Source organism: Vitis riparia, chromosome 18 (assembly GCF_004353265.1).
Source record: "Vitis riparia cultivar Riparia Gloire de Montpellier isolate 1030 chromosome 18, EGFV_Vit.rip_1.0, whole genome shotgun sequence".
In the NCBI taxonomy this organism is placed as follows: Eukaryota; Viridiplantae; Streptophyta; class Magnoliopsida; order Vitales; family Vitaceae; genus Vitis; species Vitis riparia.
This window is the reverse complement of record NC_048448.1, coordinates 5713695-5725941: the sequence shown is the minus strand read 5'-3', so window position 1 is coordinate 5725941 and position 12247 is coordinate 5713695. Positions and strand designations below refer to the sequence as shown.

General features: G+C 35.4%; 1 protein-coding gene and 1 pseudogene across 2 annotated transcripts; one reads left to right on the top strand and one right to left on the bottom strand.

Moving 5' to 3' along the window:
- Window positions 1-3859: 3859 nt before the first annotated feature.
- Window positions 3860-5407, top strand: LOC117905985 (annotated as a pseudogene).
- Window positions 5408-7410: 2003 nt separating this feature from the next.
- Window positions 7411-8582, bottom strand: LOC117907264 (uncharacterized protein At5g64816-like). 2 transcript variants are annotated; one of them, XM_034820750.1, is made up of 2 exons: window positions 8489-8582; window positions 7411-8030 (listed from the first exon to the last, which is right to left on the bottom strand). In XM_034820750.1, the coding sequence occupies exon 2, from the start codon at window positions 8023-8025 to the stop codon at window positions 7642-7644; it is 384 nt and encodes a 127-aa protein (XP_034676641.1). In that variant the 5' UTR covers window positions 8026-8030; window positions 8489-8582; the 3' UTR covers window positions 7411-7641. The 2 variants fall into 2 exon arrangements, with proteins under 2 accessions (XP_034676641.1, XP_034676640.1); XM_034820749.1 differs by having other exon boundaries at window positions 7411-8027.
- Window positions 8583-12247: the final 3665 nt, after the last annotated feature.

Sequence of the window (12247 nt, the reverse complement as noted above, 5' to 3'; positions counted from 1 at the left end):
TGGAAAAATAATAATGCATCTTAAATTTGATTAATACCTAATAAGAAAGTGGAGATCGATGAAAAATTTAAAATAATTAATAATAATTATTAGACGTCAAATGTGAATTTAAGTGCTTGTATTAACTGAAAATTGATATTTTTGCTTCAACCATCCATATAAAAAAGGGACCCATGATGTTTTGGGATCAAAATTCATACAATAAATTTTGAAAACCCTAGTCGCATTTAACCATTTGATTAAAGAAATGTAGTCATTCTTTTGGGGTTCAAACAATCCTGGTTTCCACTGCTAAACAGACTGATCATTTAAGCAGTTTGTCCAAACAAGTCCTTGCCAGTCTCCACATTGATTACAAACACGGAAGAAAGGAAAAAGAGAAGATCCAAAGAAGATCGAATCAATATAATTTATTTTGGTTGATTTGAATGGGTTATTCGACCTCTTTTAGTTACACCCATGGGATAAGATAGACAATAAAGGAGAAATCCCAAGCATATGTATGCATATGAGATGGATGATACAGGAGAAATGAGTTGGCAGTGTGGAAGGAATCTTGCAGGGCAAACGATAAGGGCCCCCTACCCTTACTCCACTATAGATATTCTGGGAGAGGACAAAAAAGGCCAAACAGTAGTATCTACGTGAATTGGTAGCTGCTTCTTCTTCATCGTCTCTCTTTCCCTCACCCCATCTTCTTTCTCTCTGCAGCCTCGTAAACATGCGATTCATGTGGACGTGTTCTTCTACGTTTTTAAGTCTACCTCATAAAAGTTTTATCAGAATGTTTCATAGAAATTCTCAGTATGTTTCATTGAAATTCTCTGTGGTCCCAAAAGTGGGTCTCTTTTTTGTTTGAAGCTTTTGATAAAATTGTTTTTTCTTTCTTCTTTTTCTCTTTCCCTTTCGATTTCTTTTCCTCAGTTGGCGTTGGACTCACGCGCTTTGGGGGGAGACAAAAGAAATTGGATGGGAATTTTTTTTCTTTGTTTCTCCTCATTAAAGGAATGGATCAACAACACATGTTTTTGGATTTATTTTATAAAGTTTTTCTCGACCCTCGTTGAAATTTGTTCTATTTATAGGAATTGCAAATATCATAATCCCCCCCCCCCCCCAAAAAAAAAAAGATTCATTGTAAGAAAAAGTTGAGGCATGATTGGGTTGGTGGAATTTGTTAGAAACCATGAGAGAGAGAGAGAGAGATTGTCAGTGAAATGATGCAGTAAATGAAGAACATATGATGGAAATGACATGGACATGTGTTGAGAACCCTCTTGAGGTAGTGGGGGGATTAAAGGTTTACTGAATTGTATTCCAAATTGAGAAGTAATTAATGTAATGGTTAAAGAAAAAGAAGAGGGGGTTGGATTAAAGCAAGGATACCCAAGAGCAAAAGAAGAATAAAAGGGGAAGTGCATGCTTGATTCCCTCGAAAGCGAGGTTTGGAAGGAAGTAGGTGTTTTTCAACTCTTCATCATATCGACTTTTTCTATCCTCTTATCACATTCTTTGTAAAAGTGAGAGAGTCACCCAAGTTGGTCCAGTGCCTTGGTCTCTTTTTATATCGACCACCTCGTCCAAATTAGCCCCACCTTCTGGGGGTTTCTAAAAGTAGGGAATCACCCCACCCTCACCCCCACCCCAGCCTTTTTCTGTGTTTTATTTTTTTATTTTTTTGCCTCTTGGAACAATGGGGAGCTCAAAATATATGGCTGCAACCCTGCCTGGGTTCATGGTGATTGGCAGTGAGTGAGTGAGTGAGTGAGTGGTCTTTCTCTTATGGGTTGGCTTAGTCATGGGGGTGGGACTTTGTTTAATCAATTCCTACACTGGAGTGTGAGACATTGGAGAAGAGTCAAAGCATAATGAGACATAGTTCACAGTGCCAGTCACTGCAAAGCCTGGAACTTAGCATGAAAATTCTACCCGAGGGGATGCTGCCCTTTACCCACAGATACAGTTTTCAATGCAGCAAAGGAGGGAATAGCCATTCCAAGTCTTGGATTTCATCCATGTGACCCTTTCATCACCCAGGAGCCAACAGTCATACCCCATACATATATACATATGGGTTATTTACTGACCCAAAATCTACTATATTTTTCACCAATTATCATCATGCAGTCGCCATCAAGTCATTTGTCAATTTATTCCTGGGCATGCTATTTGTGGAAAAGATTATTCATCCCTCCTTTTACAACTAGATACCATTGAATCTTATCATATTGAGTTGTTTGAGCCCGCTTCGAACAAAGCAACTCGATGGTCCAACCACGTGCTAACAGGTTGAGTAGTCATTGAGAATATATTTTGATTCAATTCATATTTTTTGGATAAAACTATGAGTTTAATCAATATTGAACAAAGATGACCTAATCACCCTTCATTGCAATTCTTTTTGTTTATGTTATAAATTTTGAAAATAAATATGAACAAAGAAAGTGGGTTTTGGAACCTGAAAAGGAATTTGGAAGAGCAATGGTTAAGGACTTAAGGACTTTGAACCTTGGAGCAACAATGAAGGAGAAAATCTGTGAAATCTAAAATTTCGATTTGAGGAGAGGGTATGGTTGAGCCTTAAATATAATTGCATAGGGATCAAAATCTAGATGAAGTTAAATCGATTTACTTCATGGTGAGATCAAATTTTTTGAGTTGGAAAGAAATCAAGAAAGAGAGTGATAAAATTGCTATTTAGACATGAAAAATGATTTGAGGAAGCTTAGTATTGAAATTTTGATTTGTATACTTTTTTAAATCAAAATTATGATTTAAGGTTGACATTAAATCATTTTTATGATATGGTGAATTTTTTTGGGTCCACATTTGTTAGAGGCATTTTTACCATTTTTAGAAATCTTCTAAACATCTTGTAATTTGAATTTTTGAATTTAGTTTAGAGTCAGTTTTTTTTTTTGCAAAATAAAATAAAATCTCTATCTATTTTATTTTCTTGCATTTTCTTGGTTACCAAACATGGGAATCAAGATTGAATTCCTTATGATGATAGGCGAATCTTCATTTACCTAAAGGAGGACGACGTCTAAAGGAGAATTTACATTAAGAGAACATCCATTGTGGTAAAATTTTATTCCTTAATCTCAAATTTTTAATCTCAACTACCAATAAAAGAAAATTCTCAGCAAGTCTACCAAGATCAAATACAAGCTTGTCTTAATGATTTGATTCATCGATGATAGAATTTGATCAAAGATGAATGAAATCTTATATTAAATCTTGAGATGAATTATGACTTTAACGTTATAGAGATTTGAATTCAAAATGGTTAATTGCTTTAAGAATCGCTTGATCCGTAACATCCATTATCATTTTGTGATTATGGATTTTTTATCATCGTCAATTGAATTATTGAAATGGGTAAAATCTGGATATAATAATTAAAATTGAAGTACATATTGTTTGGGCTACAATTCGTTTCAAAAATACATATTCATGACAACACAGTTGGGCCATTGTTATGGGCCTGAGCAATTTCGTTTTTAACGATTCTGAATTCCAAGGATTTGGGCGGGCATGGGTATAGACTGAGGTGGATTAGAACCTGAGGCACTGGCCCATGATTGCAACAAACACATGCGGCCCAACCCAGGAGCCTGTCCAGGTTGGCGCCCATGGTTGGGCCAGGTGCGAGTCAATTAACTCGGGATCCAGACAGAGACAATGGTAAGTTTTTCCAAAGCTAAACCCAGAAGAGAACACATCAAGTTCAAGTTATTGTCCATGGAGTCATGTGCTTCATGTTTAAAATCTAGGTCATAATTTATCCAAATTCGGATCTAACAGAATTCATTACCACCAGCACCAGGCACCAGGCAATCTTTATATCTTATGGGGGCATTTCTATTCGAGTATGCTTCATGTTTTTAAAAAATAAAAATAAGAATAAAAGAATAAAGGAAATATTTTATATTCCAAAATTCTAAATTGAGAGAATAGAGGAAATCGAGACAGAAACACCCACTTCCACGATGCAGTAGAGGGTAGAGCAGAGTGTCGTTAGAAATGGTTGCAAACAAAAGGAAGCCATCGTTTTCCCCCAAGTTGTGATTAACCCAAACACCAAATACCAAAACGAAACACACCCATCTTCACCATCCTCCAAACCCGGAAATGGAGGAAGGAAGCAACAACAGGGCTGAGGCCGAACGCCTACTGGGTGTCGCCGAGAAGCTCTTGCATACCCGTGATTTCAATGGCTCTAAAGACTTCGCAATTCTCGCCCAGGAGACCGAGCCCCTTCTCGATGGCACCGATCAGATCTTGGCAGTCGCTGACGTCCTCATCGCCTCTGAAAAGCGCATCAACAACCACCACGATTGGTACGCCATCTTGCAGACCGACCGCCGATCCGATGACCTTGATCTCATCAAGAAACAGTATAGGAGACTCGCTCTCCTTCTGCACCCGGACAAGAACAAGTTCGTCTTCGCCGATCACGCCTTCAAGCTTGTGGCGGACGCCTGGGCGGTCCTCTCCGACCTCGCTAAGAAGTCGCTTTACGACAACGAGCTCAGCCTCTTCTCCAAGATCGATCTCGCGGCGTTGAAGGGTGACAAATTGCCGGTGAGGCGGAGCCCCAGGAAGAACAACAACGGCAGCAAGAAGCCTAAGGGAATGGAGGAGCCGAGCTCCGGCTCGTCCGATGATCAACGGCCGTTGCGGCTAACGAGTTTTTGGACAGCCTGTCCATATTGTTATATATTGTACGAGTACCCTAGGGTTTACGAGGGTTGTTGTTTGAGGTGTCAGAATTGCCAGAGGGCGTTTCACGCGGCATTGGTACCGTCGTTGCCGCCGTTGGTGCCGGGCAAGGAGGCCTATTACTGCTGCTGGGGTTTCTTTCCGCTAGGGTTTGCAATTTCGGGGCAGAGGGCGGAAAGGATAAGGGTGCGGGAGGGTTTCCAAATTGGATGCCACCCATGTTTGGAGGTGGAGTTGCGGCGGAGGGCGGTGGCGGGAGTGGTGGTGGGGTTGGGGTCGTAGAGGTGTCGGACGGAAGTGCATCAGCTGGATTGGTGAAGCCGAAGAGGAGGGGAAGACCTCCAAAGAAGGCAGTCCACGTCTAAATTATGGTTACTGGAGGAGGGGCATGACTTCTTCTTGACCGTGGATCGGGGGTGGAAGTGGAACTGCATATAGCCAATCTTGCTATTCAATGTTTTTTTGTTTTGTAGATTTTGGCTCTCAATCTTTTGTTCTTGGACTGCCTGTAAATTATATTTTGCAGTAATGTCATTCCCTCTAGTTTTCTGCAATACATTCCCCACCTTTTCCCCCCTCTCGATTGTATTTCTTGCTCGAGAGTCGAGAGTTATAAATACATACACCATAATTCTTTTCAAAATGTCTATCATCATTTAGAAGACTGAAGTTAGTTGGTTCAGTTGAATCGAATTATTATGCTCTGATTTCTTTCCACCTTTTTTTGTTTTCTGCATATAAATTAATATCAGTCAGAGTCCAACACCATAATCACAGCTACTGCTCGATCTGTTTCTTACTTGAAATTAATGGTCAGTTTGTCAATAACTTCAATTGCAGTCTGGGTATTGGACAGCTGAGTTGCGGCACTATGATTCCAGGAAACTTTAGGCCACTACTTTCAGCTTTATATGCTCTCAAGTTTGATTCTCGTCACCCTAGAGCCTCTCTTCTTAGGGGAATCAGCCAATCACGCTGTGATGTGATCAACATTTTCAAAATTTGATTCTTTCTTTTTTGATTAGGTTTCCTTGTTTAGTAATGTTCATCGTACAGTGATACTCAATTTGGTATAGTTGGAAGAGACCAGGCGCTCAGAAAGTTGTATAGTAGACCATTGACCAGCCATGCAAAATCTCCTCTGCCGCAGGGGGTGATTATCGTACATCGTCAATTTGTTGAGTAGGAGCTGGATTTGTTGTCTTCAGGGGAAAAAATGGTAAATGAACCATTGAATGATGTTAGGCTTTCAATACGAGGGAATGCTTGAATTTTCCATTGAATTACATAGAATTATCAACGCATGGCAAGCAGGCAGGAATTTGGCCCCAAATGAAGTTTCCATGAAATAAAGACAGGAACAAAGATTGACATGGTCACGTGAGCACAGCCTACTATTGCCGTGTCCCACCAAGCATCTACATATAGCATGTGCGGCCAATTTTTGTCTCTGCAAATATTGCCTAAACCACTATTACGGACCCCCAACTACCAGAGACACGACTGAGCTAAAGGAAACTTCATATTAGCATCCCCAGCCTTAGAGCTTTGATGCGAGCAGGAGCCATGTTGGAAAACAAAACCCAGAAAAATACAGGGTTCTAATTACAGCATCAACCATCCTGTTGCTCACCTTCAAGACAAAAAAACTCATGTATCATCAACCTTTAAGATCACATGGAACAGTATGATCCTAATAAACTTTTGTTGATATCTTCTTTAGTAGGAGGATATTAAACTTTTTTGACTTGTCTTCTTCCGCTCCTATTTAACCATAAGGTCCATCAGGAGAAAGCTGTAGTTTGAATTGCTGGGTTAAATATTCCTGACCCATCTGACCCATTTTCTATTTCAACGGACCGCTATTAGCAGTGAGGTCAGACCCAAACCAAACAGCCAAAGCCACATCACACCTAGCAGAAAACTGATCAACAAAAACGGGGGGCTCAACAGGACAGCCAAAATGTCTTGTTTTGAACTCTGTTTCACAGGTATCTCCTGAAGGAAATGCTCATTTCACTGACGAAATCCAAATTCTGTCTCACAATTAGTTCCCTTCTAAGCTACTTCTGTTGAGAGAAAAAAAAAAAAAAAAAGGCCCAAACTTGACAGTAAAGGATGCCTCGCAACCTATGTCACCACACCAAACTATCCACATACCCATACTAATTTGACATATAGTACTTTCTACCAGGAGTTGTCCTTGGAACATGTTATAGATGACATTTAATTTTTGGAAGGATCAACATGTTAGAAAGGGTGCAAATATGAGCCTTTACAGCTTATACTGATTTACATGATTCGGATTAAATCCCCTAATAAATGACATATATCATCCAATACATTGTGGGCTGAATTCATTCTTCCTTTTGGATCAGAAGTATACCCACTCTGTTCATTTAGGGCATTAAGTGCTTGCAGGTTTGGCCTCCTTTGATAGTCAAGAAAGCTTTCACGGAAAAAAGAAGAATTGATGTTTTGGAACAAAACTTCAGAAGAATACTTTTCTTTGAACTCCGACATGGGCTTCTAAACTTCTTCACGAAACAAATGGTACTTCCACATTAAAATGAAAATTAATGCAGATATTTGGGCATTCTATGTAATTGATTTAAGAGTCAGAGTGAGGCAAGAGAATCAGAAATTGCAGTTAGATAGTGGAGGCTAATAATATCAAACATCAAGGATGCAATTGAATTTATTCAAGAACACATGCTCCTCTTCGACCGTGGCTCTCTAGGAATAAAAAAAAAAATGCTCCAACACCAGTAGAACAAAACCCATATTCCAAAAGAAACTACAAGAACAGCATGTCAAAAACAACGAATAATTGAGACGAATCAATATGGGTGTATCATCAATTCACTCTTCCTAAGCAAAATCCAAGGGAAAAATAGAAAAGATTCAAGGAATTCATTAAGGAGCGATATTGGAATTAGAGAGCTTAAGGCACTCACTTTGGCACCTCCTAAGACAAATATCATTCCAATTGGGCACTTGATGTTGGTTAACACAAACAGTTCTTGCACAAGCATCCGTGCAGGCATCAATCTCAGAAACCCCGCATACTGTAACACAAGTATCAGGAGTTGGGTCTTTAGAAAGTGCACTAACCTTCTTCAGCATCCTCTTGGATGTGCATACTCTCTCGCACACAAAATTATCATCCGACCTCTTCTCACGCCCTCCTGAGCTCGTCAAGCTCTGCTCTTCTGCCCGCCTTCTCTTCATCCTCAGGGCTTGTCCAGCTACTACAGCCGGTATGGCTGCCCCTAATAGCGACCACCATATATCCACCATTACTGCTGAAAGCACAGTCGTTATACGAAACCCCCCATCACACGATGTCAGCAGGAATTAAAATTTTAAAACAGGTTTCTATTCATCGACATAGATATGCAGATTAAATTCAGGGTTTTACAGGTATCAATAAGCCTCTGTTCGGTGATTCAGAAAATATGGAAAAGAGAGGAAATAAGAATTTTGAAATTTCAATTTTATTTACTTATGTCCCAATTAAAGAACAACAATAATAAACTGAAAGAACAAGAGACAAACACAAGTCCCCCAAAACTGTGTGTCGTTTCTTTTTCTTCGTTTTCTACGCAACCAAACGGAGGGCGAAAGAAGAGCAAAGTAGCGAGAGTGTAAAAATGATTGAAGGAAGAGCCCTAGATTTGAAATATAAAAGTTCAATGTTGTTGATAAGTCCATATCCAAACAAGAAAAAATCTGGGCCAACAATGAAAAGAGAACTTCGCACCTGATATTCTAGAGAGAGAAAGAGGGTTTAAACTGCGGGGTTTATTTGGGGAAGGACGATGCGCTGCGATGAAATTGGATGTGAAACCGTGCACCTTGGGCTGACCCAGGCGATATGGGATTTTTGACAAGAGTACGTCAGTTTTTAAAAATAATGCCTAAATTATCTATAAAAAAAAAATTCCAAATCTAAGTAGTTTTATCCAAAAAAAAAAAAAAAAGAAAATAAATTTGTAAGCGATAAATCGTCTCTTCAGACAATTTTCACAAAAAAAAAGTGAGAAATTATTTCTTGAAGAGATAATTTTCACCAAAAAAAAAAAAGTAAGAAATCGTCTTTCCATAAAAAATAAATTGTTAATAAATAAAATTAATTAGTTTTATAATATATATTTTTAATAATGGTATTATTGTATAAGTATAATATGGAATGGAAAAATGGATTTTTAAAGTTTTTTTTTAAATCATTTTTGACGTTTTTGTTTTTTTTTATTTAATAAATTAAAAAAATTAATTAATTTTATAATATATATTTATAATAATCCAATTATTGTATAAATATAATAAAAAATGAAAATTTTTTTTTAAAGGTTTTGTTTTTTTTTTCAAATGAGAATTTCTCACTTTTGGCTTTGTTGGGAGAGGGTATTTTTGTGGGAAAGACGATTTCCCACATAGATTTTTTTTTTTTTTTTTTTAATTTTAAAGTAATTTTTTTGGTGTAAAGAGATGATTTTCCACTTATATTTTTTTTTCTTTTTTTTGTGTGGAAATCGTCTCTTTAAGAGATGATTTCCCATTTATATTTTTTTTTTAATTTTAAAGTGATAATTAATTATATATTTTTTTTTTTGTGTGGAAATTGTCTCTTAAGTGTTTTTATTTAAAAAAAAAATTAAGTGATATTTTTTTTTTTTGAAATCATCTCTTTAAGAAACGATTTCCCACTTAAGTGTTTTTTTAAGAGATGATTTTTCACTTTTGTTTTGTGAAAATCCTCATTTACAAATTTCTTCTCTTTCCTCGTTGGACAAAACTACGTAGATTTTGAATTTTTTTTTTATCATAATAATTTAGACGTTATTTTTAAAAACTGTCATACTCTTATAAAAAATCCGGCCATATGGGGCTGGTTGGCTTACATTATCAGCTAATATAATTGGATGTCATCTTGTTTCTCCAGGTGTAGGGTTTATATGTCCTAGGCTTAAAAATCATCCTTTTGATAATGATTTTGCAGTAGAAACCTCGTCTTTAATCTTTTATTTAAAAAAAAAAATCATGTTTTCAAGCCAATGAAAGAGAAAATAAATTGATTGAGAAGTTGTATTCATGGTTAGAATGTGAAGACAAGTCCAAAAATTGGTTGCAAAGAGTTCAAAAGAGAAAAAAAGAAAGGAAAGTCAAGTAATAGTTTTTGAAGGTAATTTTAAAAAATAGTTTTTCATAAATAGGTTTTTAAAATTGTTCTTCGATTATTGTACAATAAAAATTTATTTGAAAATTTACAATACTTTTAACATGTTTTAAAATATATTTTAAAAATAAATTTTATATCTAATGTTTTATTTTTAATTATTTTACATATTTGTATAATTATTTCTTAAAATAACCTTAAGAAAAATAAATAAAAATAACAAGAAACAACTAGCCGATGTTATTTAAAAATGCCATATTTTTAGTTTTTATAAATCCAAAACAAAAAATAAAAAATAATTTTTTATTGCTGAAAGTGTTACACAAATTATTTTGATTAAGTCTAGAGCTAAATCTAAACCAAAAAGCAATTGTGGTCAACATGTTTAAGAAAATCATTTTGAAAATAGGGGTAAATTGGGAGAAATTTTTTTAAACCCTACCTTATCCTACCTTGCTTATACTTTAATGTCATTCTCACATTTTATGGATTTCAAAATTTCCCACCTATATATTATATTAAATAAAAATTTATTATAATTGTTTTTTTTTTCCAAAGTTTGACATATATAAAATATTGTTTTCCATAAAAAAAATATAAATTATAGATGAAAAAATAAAGGTTAAACTTAAATGAGAAAAATACCCAAGAGAGAGGTGAATTGAGTTTTTCAAAATTTTTTCCAACATAACAAATTTAAGCACAATAGAAGCAAAAAATAAAGAGATAAAGTTAGAGAAGACAAACTCAAATTTATAGTGGTTCGACACTTTCTTATCTACGTCCACTCTCCTTAATTTCCTAACCGAGTAAGGGTTCCGTTAATTTGAAACTTCAACTAAACTTTTAATCTCCTTTGTACTTAGATTTCGACTCCAATGTGCTCTTACACAATCTCTTCAAGATTCAACTCACTTAAAAGCTTTAACACTCAACTTTTACAAGAATGAATCCCTCGATCTAGTTTAATGATAACTCAAATACAAACCAAAGTTAGGATGACTCACAAGGGTGCATTAAAAGATGTGAGTGAAGATTTAATGCACCAATAAATAAATGAGAGCTTTTAAGACAATAACAAGTGATAGATAATTGAATGCAAGTGTTCTTTATGTCATAAATGAAGTGAAACCCTCAATTTATAAGTTTCTAACATTAGGAGTCAAGAAAAACAAAAAGTAGTCTCAATCAATCGAGTTGGGGGTTAACTGGTTCACTAACCGTTGGAGGATTTGATGTTTTGGCAGGTTACCGTTGCTTTGACCGGACCTCGACTGGAGGTCGACCGAGAATGAGGATACCTCAACTGGGAAGGGAAGACTATTGGATGAGATAGAGTGTTTTCAGCACTCCTCGATCGGACCTCGATTGGACAAGGGCAACCGGTCGATCGATTCCCTAGTCGGTTGAGCTGGTTGGCCAATGCCTCGATCGGTTTAGCCTTTTGGCCCTGAAAGGCTATCTTTTTATGTTTTTTTCATTCCTAACACTTAGACAAGGTATTTAGGTGATTTAATATGTCAATTTTGAAATGTTTTGCCTGAGGTACGTTTGATAAAACTCGGGTTTTAATAAAATTGTAACTTTAAAGAATAAACCGAGTTTCCCACAAATGCATGAAATGAAATGTAAAACCTAAGTGTACCCATGCATTCATCTTACAATTGTTTCCTATGATTAAATGTCTTCCAAATGTATTGATATTGTATCCATTAGGTTATTTGATGAAATTTCAAATTAATACCTAAGATGCTTTACAAATCAAACCAATTAGTAATTCAACAATGATTTGTTATCATCAAAATCTGATTATAAGAACCCTTGGGTTAACAATAGATATTTACAATATTTATTAATTATAAATTTTATTTATTTTTAACACAATTTGACGTTTTATAAATAAAAATAAAAAACTATTTAAAAAAAAAAGATTAAACAAGTAAAGCGGCCCACTCCATCTTGTTTAAAATTGTTTTTCATGTGGGAAGAGAATATATACAAATAAACGAAACAAAATTGAGATGAAAAATCTCTTAAACCCACTCATCGTTGTCTCTAGTCAAAATCTAAAACCACTTTGTATGAGGACTATTAGTTTTAAAAAAAATAATACCTTTTATTATTAATTATTGTTAAAATAAATTATTGAGAATTATTTTAAAAATAAGGTTTTTTTTTTAAAAAAAACCATATTTTAAGTGTTTTAAGATATTAAAAAAAAATAATTACAAAAAACGATTAAATATAAAGTATCACATATCAAAATTAATTTTAAAAAGTAGAAAACATTCTCAAAATATTATATAATTATTTTTGAAAACTAGTGTTAAGAATAGTTTTGGA